The sequence below is a fragment of the Erithacus rubecula genome, assembly GCF_903797595.1.
Source record: "Erithacus rubecula genome assembly, chromosome: 9".
Taxonomy (NCBI): domain Eukaryota; kingdom Metazoa; phylum Chordata; class Aves; order Passeriformes; family Muscicapidae; genus Erithacus; species Erithacus rubecula.
Genome location: NC_136660.1, coordinates 19,821,693 through 19,829,197, shown reverse-complemented (window position 1 = coordinate 19,829,197; position 7,505 = coordinate 19,821,693). Strand labels below are relative to the sequence as shown.

Sequence of the window (7,505 nt, the reverse complement as noted above, 5' to 3'; positions counted from 1 at the left end):
GGGGAATCACCCCGCGGGATCTTAAAAATGTAATCACAGGAGCCCAGGTGGCGCTGCTCGGGCCGTCATGCCGCTTTCCCTGCCCGGGCTGTCGGGCACTGGGGCCCCATCGCCCCCCAGTGTGCCGCCCGTCGGTGCCAGGCGGGATGCGAGCGGCGCGGCGCCACTTCCTGCTCGGCCACGCCGCGCTCCCGACCTGTCCTGGGCACGGGCAGGAGCCTGTGCCGCCCACGCACTCCCCCACTCGTTCCGGGTCCGCTCAAGCGGAGCGCCCGCGCGGACTTTTCCAAAAGAGAAGTGCCCGGGCCGGGTGGGGGGTGCCCGTCCGCTTCTTGCCTCCTTCCTCTGTCCGCGCCAGGGCCACGCTGCAAGGGTCAGCGCGCAGCCCACGGGCAAGCCCGAGAGCCGGGTGGGGCTGTGCCGTGCGCGGGCAGAGGAGCGGGAACCGCAGCGGGAGGCGCCGGGGCCGCCGTGCCGTCGGGGCCCGGCGGGCGGCAGATCGCGCCCCGCTGCCCCGGGCTGCCCCGGGCCGCGGCGGTGGTTGATTGGCGCCGCGGGGAGTTCGCTCGGGGAGGCGGGGGCAGAGTTTGCCGGTGGGGGGTGGTTTCCCCCTTCCCTGGCCGGGCTCATTGGCCAGACGGCGCCGTGGCAGGAAGGGGACAGAGACCACGCGGGCTCCGCCCCGCGCCAATAGAAACCTATCGAAGGGTAACCCGAGCCCAGAGAAACCCGCGGCGGCGGTGCCAGCACCTAGCGCCGCGGTCGGGGCCGGCTCTCCGCAGGGGCGGCCGGGGGCGCGGGGGTGCGCGGGCGGCGACCGCGCCATGCAGTACCAGCCGCCGGGCGCGGCGCCGGCGGCCCTGGGCGTCGGCGTCCCGCTGTACGCGTCCACGCCGCTGCTCCAGCCCGCGCACCCCACGCCCTTCTACATCGAGGACATCCTGGGCCGCGGCCCCGCCGCCGCCCCGGCCCCCCACTCCCTGCCCGCCCCGCCGCCGCCGACGCTGCCGTCGCCCAACTCCTCCTTCACCAGCCTGGTGTCCCCGTACCGGACCCCCATCTACGAGCCGACCCCCGTCCACCCGGCCTTCTCCCACCACCTCGCCGCCACCTATGGCACCGGCGCCTACGCCGGGCCCCTCTACTCCTTTCCCCGCGCCGTCGGCGACTACGCGCACGCCCTGATCCGGCAGGACCCCCTGGGTAAGCCATGTGTCCCCCCCGCCGCTCTCCCCGGCTGCCGCGCAGCTCTCGGTCCCGTCCCCATCCCGCCGTCGGGGCACGGGTAAATGGGAAGTGCCCGAAAGCGGTCGGTCCCCTTTCCCGTCGCCCCGCCGCTTCTCTGTGCTCCCCCGGCTCCCTCCGGCCCCCGTCTGATTTACAGTAAATTAAAAGACGTGCCGTGCCCCGGGGCTGTCAGCGAGACCACAGTGCGCGGCCGCGGTGACTCAGATTTGTTTTCCTTCAAACCAAGTGACTCTGAGAGTGTCCTTAGTAATGTCGCATGTGGTTTTGGTGGGGAGTTTTAATTGTGCTTGGAGATCGCATGGCAGATCTCAGGCTTTCCTGCGGATGACTTGAAAAACAGTCGGGAGGCCGGCTCCGCTCGCTGAGGCCCCCGAGGTTCCTCCGCGGGTCGGCTCGGGCCGGGTCGGGGCCCCGGCGACTGCTTCGCGCCCTTGGCCCGGGGAAGCGACCCCTCTGCGGGGGCTGAGCCCCGTACCCGGGCTGCAGCACTTGTTCTTAGTGATTGCAAAACTGGACCTGACTCACCACATTTGTGCAGTGAAAGAGGCTGACCCTTTCCGTTCATACAGGAAACCTTGAGCTCTCGATAGGAGTAAATCTGGTTTCAGAAGCTGTTAAGTGTTTTCCTGGCCGCCTGAAGCAGGCTCTTCCCCGGGAGTCGTGCACATTGCTGATTACTTTATCGACATCCTCAATACAGACAAATTCAGGAAACACTCGACTTCTGATAGCCGGGATCCGTTTTTCTGATATTGTTCATTTCCTCTGTGTGGGATGTGACTTTATGACAGCTAAAATAACCAGTTGCTTCCTATTTTTTGAGTCTGTTTTGCACCAGAATTACTAAAGCCTGACGCAAGCAAAATCTCGAAAAACAATGCAGCAAATTGCAAAGGGTGCAGGCAGAAAGACAAACAGCGTGACTCAGTAGCACTGGCCAGAGCCTCCTGGCCCGGGTCGCGGCTCCGCGGCGGGGCTGGTTCCCCGGCTGTCGCTGCCTGCGCCGCCTCGCCCCTCACCCGGCCCGGGCTGAGCCTGGCGGGCAGACCCCAGCCGAGGGTGGGGGACATGGGGGCTCTTATTCCTAGAAGCCCAGTGCCCTCCTCTTGGCGCATCACCGCTGCCCAGCCTCGCCATGTCCCCGCTCTCCGCAGGGTCCCGGGCACTGCTCAGAGAAAGGGAGACAGTTTCTTTAGGGCATCGCAGTGAAAGAGCAGAAGGAAGCGAAGGTCTTTTTTTTTTTTTTTTTTTTTTTTTTTTTTGTCTCTTTCTTTGCGCTATAGACCAACAGGAAACACATTGACGGAAATGTTGCCAAAGCCCGTAGAGTGACTTTAACTGGTCTCTGTTTGGCGGAGGGGAAAAAATCAGAGAGGGGAAAGATTAGAGTAGGAACTGGGAGAAATAAAATCAAGCAAAGGAAATTAGCGAGCTCTGACCCGGCGTGCTAGCAGGCCTGGGCCCGCGCAGGGCCGGGGCTCCCCGGTCACGCGTGTCCGCGTTCGGCCGGTGACCCTGGGCACTGTGCCTCTCTTTGTAGGGAAGCCGCTGCTGTGGAGCCCCTTCATCCAGCGGCCGCTGCACAAGAGGAAAGGGGGGCAGGTCCGCTTCTCCAACGACCAGACCATCGAGTTGGAGAAGAAGTTCGAGACGCAGAAATACCTCTCCCCGCCGGAGAGAAAGCGCCTGGCCAAGATGCTGCAGCTCAGCGAGAGGCAGGTGAGGTCGTGCCCCCGCCCCGGGGAGCCGCTCCCCCTTCCCCGCGCTCCAGGCCCCGCCGTGCAGCTGCTGTCGGTGCATCGCTGCCGGGACCTCCCGGGCCACCTCGGGGTCTGCGGGGAGGGGGTGCTTGGCAGGTTCTTGCTTTTTGCTTGTGGTTTGGGTAGGGCTCTAGGCACTTACTGGCTCTGAGACTACCCTGCACCTTCTCTCGTTGTCGTTGCTCAGGTCAAAACCTGGTTTCAGAATCGCAGAGCCAAATGGAGGCGTCTAAAGCAGGTACGTAGATGTTTCTGTTTCTATAGAAATAAGTATTTTAATTGTCTTATCTTATGCCGTGCTCGCCTATTCCAGGTTGTATGCAGAAGTCATCTGAAAGGCTGTTTAACCTCTTCACCTTGATTAAAAAGACAAATAGTCATGCTGGAATCCATGAGGGCTCGTTCAGGCAGCACTAACGTTAAAAGCTTCTAATGCAGTTCCTATATCAATTATGCCCATCTTTCACACACCACCTATTAAAACTCCACACTAATTGTTTTGTAAACCCATATGTTGTTTAGCCAATTAACGTGGAGAAGATAAGTAATTGTCAGTAAATTACTTCGGCAGTTTTTTTGGAGAATATTAACTGGTGTTTTAAAGCACCCTCTCTTAATGAACACAAGTCAATGTGTTTTGCTAATATCAGGGGAAGACAGGTACAAACACCTGGTTTGTTTTGAGGAGCCACATGGAAAATTGAGTAGCTTTTACTTTCCTATCACAAGCAGTTACAGTGTATGAAACTAAGAAGTTAAAGCAGTTTCCCTTCCCTTAGAAATCATGCTTTAGCAAGTAATTATTTGGGGGTTTTTATGGCATATAGGCCAAAATGTTGGAATTTTTCAGAAATACTTGAGCCAAGGGACCTTAGTTTTTCCAAGCCAGGCACAGTTCCTGAGTCTGGCTTCAGTAAGTGTGACATGGACACACATGTTTTACTGGTAAAGTAGCCTTTAACATAAAAGTAAAAAGAAGGAAAACTAATCACAGTACCAGTACTCTAGATGAATCTCTTCTATGACCTTTGCCTGAGTTTAACTAAATCTTCAGCTGATTTTTTTAGTGAAGTCCTATTATTCTGGCAAGAGGCTGGCTGGGAACCAACCCATGCCACAGTGTCCGGAGAGCTCGCTTGGGATCTCGGCCATTTTAAGTCATTTCCTCCTTTTCATTCAGTCACATCCATTTCTCCAAGCGCGCGCGGTTATATCATGGGTACGTGTCTCTGCCTGCTTTTTCTTTAGAGTAGCATTTCATGCCCCCTTAGGGGACTGGGCTCTCCAGACAGGTGCCAACACAGGGCTACTCTTGCCTTCACAAACAGGGTTTTGGTTTGGTTTTAGTGGTGAGTGTTTTAATGTTGAGTTTTAGCTTAATTAGTAATTTTTTTTCCATTTGCTTTTGGGCCACTGATGGATTCAACCTCCCTCCTCTTGCTGTCGGGTGTAATTAAAGAAAGATCAGGGCAGGAGGAAGCTGTGTGTCGGTGTTTGTAGACTCATAATAAACATTTGCTTTGCTAAAGACAAAAGTTCAGAGATTCCTGGGCTCCAGCAGCTCCTGCCTCTTTTGAAGTGGCTGTGATAACCATCGCCAAGGAGCCCTATTCACGACAGCAGCCCCTGTGGCTGTGAGAGAGCGGGATCAGAGCCCTCGCCCGGCCCTGTCCCACTTGGGCAGGTTTATAGACAGGAGGCCCAGGGAGGCAGCAGGACACCTGCCTTTTTCTGCAAGAAACCCAGGGTGGTTTTCCCACACAGCACAGCTGAAATTCCCAGGCCTCCTTTCTCTGTGTAGTTCTGTACCAAGCTGGATCCTTTCATTGCAGGAGAACCCCCAGGCCACCAAAAAAGAAGAAGTAGAAGGTGCTGACAGTCACAGTGACCAAAGGCCAGAGAGCTGCCAGAGCCCCGAGCAGAAGGGTAAGGAGGTCTCTCTGGATGGTTCACAGTACACGCCTTCACCAGCCTCCCAGGAGGACCTGGAGTCAGATGTCTCTGATGACTCTGATCAAGAAGTGGACATTGAAGGTGATAAAGGCTATTACACTGCTGCCCACTAACAGTCCCGTGCAGAAAGCGGACCCTAACTCAGCTTGCACTTTACCAGGGGCTGGTTTGAAAGAATATTATGCTACAGGAGAAAACTTCCACCATTACATTGAAAGAAAAATGCATCACCAAATAGACTAATTTTATAATAAGCAGAGAAAGAAAAGATGTATTTTCTGCAAGCAGTTCAGTTTTTGCATCTTGAATTTGGTTAAAGGACCATGGTTTGTATTTAATTATTTGTAAGATATGTTTGTACAATAATCAGTGTTCTAACTGGAATATAATCCTGCACCCTGTCCTTACTCATGGTGGTGGAGGGGGTCTGAATCAGCTGCTGTTGGTGATCAGGCAAAACTCTAACTAGTGTGGAAGTGAGTATGGATTGCAGGACTAAGCCCTTTATATGTGTAAACAAACGTACTTTAAATAGATTAATTTAAACGCCCTTTGTAAGCAGAGAAACGTGTTCTGTGAAATGGGGAGGGATTTGACCATCCCCAGAAGTGCCTTATGCTCACACCCTTTCTTTCATGTGCCATGGTGCTTTCTACTGAGACATCCCTCCGTTTGTCAGGTAGAGTTGTCAGACAGATTCCTTTTTCTTCTTGTATAAGATTAAATGTGCCTTCTCAAATTTTTGAGAATTTTGCCTCACAGTTTGGGTGGTTCCATTTGCAGGAAAAAAAATCTCCTTTAAAATCTCTAGCACTGTTTTTTATGTATTTCATATTTGAGGGGAAAATGCAGGGAGTGATAGGGCCCTGCTGCAGGACAGGAACTGGCATCAGCTGCAGGTCATAAGTGAGGCACCCAGCTGTGGGAAGATAATGCCTATTGTACACATATCTGCTTCTGTACATACTAGTTTTCTTTAAAAGTCTCGTGGTTTTTATACCTCACATTGTTCATATTTTGTACATATTTGTTCAGTGTTAAAAAAAAAAATGGCAGAACCTGGTATTTAATTTTTGATGGACATATCTGTGAAATAAACCTAAACTCTGCAACACTCGCCACTCTGCCGTCCATTTACTGGCAGGAGAAAACCCAGACCTTTCCTCTGCCAGGTGTGTTGTAAGTGGCTTTTCCCTCAGTACTGTGCCAGTCACGAGCCACCCCACAGCTTTCTGCCCTTGCTGCAGGAGTCTCGTGTGGGCTCTCTGCTGTATATTTTGCTGTGTTTCAGCTTCCCAGATACGTTTCGGTTTTGCCCACATGGGAACGGGCTCTGTGACAGGAGGGGGAAAACCAGGCTGGCCAGCCCAGGCTGGGAGCGTGGGTGTTTACCCCGAGTCGCCCTGACCTTGGGGGGCCAGAGAGGGGGTGCGGGCATCGATCCCAGCCAGGGCACATGCTGACCCACCTGAGTCAACAGTGGTTATTCATCGGCCTTTCTCCGAAATTACGTCGACCTGGGGAAGGAGCACAAAACCTGGGGTATGAGAATTGCTCCCAGGAGTGGGCATCCTGGGTGGGTATTCAGCCCTCCAGGTGCCACTGTGAGCACTCAGGGAGCAGGGATTTACACCTGGCCAAGTGTCACAGAGGATTTTAGTGCTAATAAATGTTTTTAGATAGCAGCAAGTGACTATCGTGACTGGCCCTTAGATCAGACAAGATGCTGCTTCTAAGCACGTTAATTCTTTGAGAAGCATGAGTTTTCTGAATAAGTGACTTTAACTTTGGTGTGTTCAAAAACGGCGCTCATGAACGGGGCCCGAAAGGACGAAGTGATGGGGAGGTTCTGTTCGCCGTGCCCGCCGTGCACAGGCTCCAGCCGGCCCCTGGTTTAACGCTGCCCGTGACAAAGGGAGCTTCGGGGCGCTCCAGGGCGTCCCTGGAGCCCCCTTCGGCCTTAGCGCCGGGATCGAGCCCCAGCGCCGATAACTCATAGCGGGGCTGCGCTGAGGAGGAGGAGGAGATCTCCATCCTTCGGCCCTCTCCACGCTGGGGTTGCTGTCGCGGGTCCCGACGGGGACAGCCCACGGTGAGTCCCAGGAACTGCGGGGGAGAGGGTGATGGGCTTGTGAGGGTCGGAAGCAGAGCAGGGAGCGCTCAGGAAGATGCTGTGCCCGTCTTTATCTGTTTATCTGTGCCGACCCATATCAAGGTGCATATCAAGGAAACCGGCGTTACCTCTTCTATGCGACTTCGTTACGGCTGTGCGTTCGCGTGGGGTTGGGAACACGCGTGGGGCAGAGCGGCCGTGACGGGCGGGCAGCCGGCGGCGGCCCGTGAGAGCGGACCCCAGGCAAGCCCCATTTCCAGCTTTCCTGGGCCGGGACAAGCCGGGAGCCAGCCGGGCCCGATGCGATGGGAGGGGCAGGGGCTCTTCCGAGGCACGGCGCGGGGTCGCGTCCCGGGCCATGTAATTACATCGGGGTCCAGGGAAGCCGGGCTCGCCAGCACAGGCTCTTTCCCCGCCGTGGGAGGGATCTG

The 7,505-nt window shown here is 55.5% G+C and overlaps 1 protein-coding gene across 1 annotated transcript; it reads left to right on the top strand.

Moving 5' to 3' along the window:
- Positions 1-821: 821 nt before the first annotated feature.
- HHEX (hematopoietically expressed homeobox) lies at positions 822-6,075 on the top strand. Its single transcript, XM_079313290.1, has 4 exons — positions 822-1,203; positions 2,789-2,967; positions 3,196-3,246; positions 4,841-6,075. The coding sequence occupies exons 1-4, from the start codon at positions 825-827 to the stop codon at positions 5,072-5,074; spliced, it is 843 nt and encodes a 280-aa protein (XP_079169416.1). The 5' UTR covers positions 822-824; the 3' UTR covers positions 5,075-6,075.
- The last annotated feature ends 1,430 nt before the right edge of the window (positions 6,076-7,505 follow it).

Bases quoted from the DNA above. Each gene is read 5' to 3' on its own strand.
- HHEX (XM_079313290.1), top strand. From the start codon at position 825: ATGCAGTACCAGCCGCCGGGCGCGGCGCCGGCGGCCCTGGGCGTCGGC. The intron at 1,204-2,788 runs GTAAGCCATGTG...CTCTCTTTGTAG, and splicing joins GATCCGGCAGGACCCCCTGG to GGAAGCCGCTGCTGTGGAGC. The intron at 3,247-4,840 runs GTACGTAGATGT...CTTTCATTGCAG, and splicing joins AATGGAGGCGTCTAAAGCAG to GAGAACCCCCAGGCCACCAA.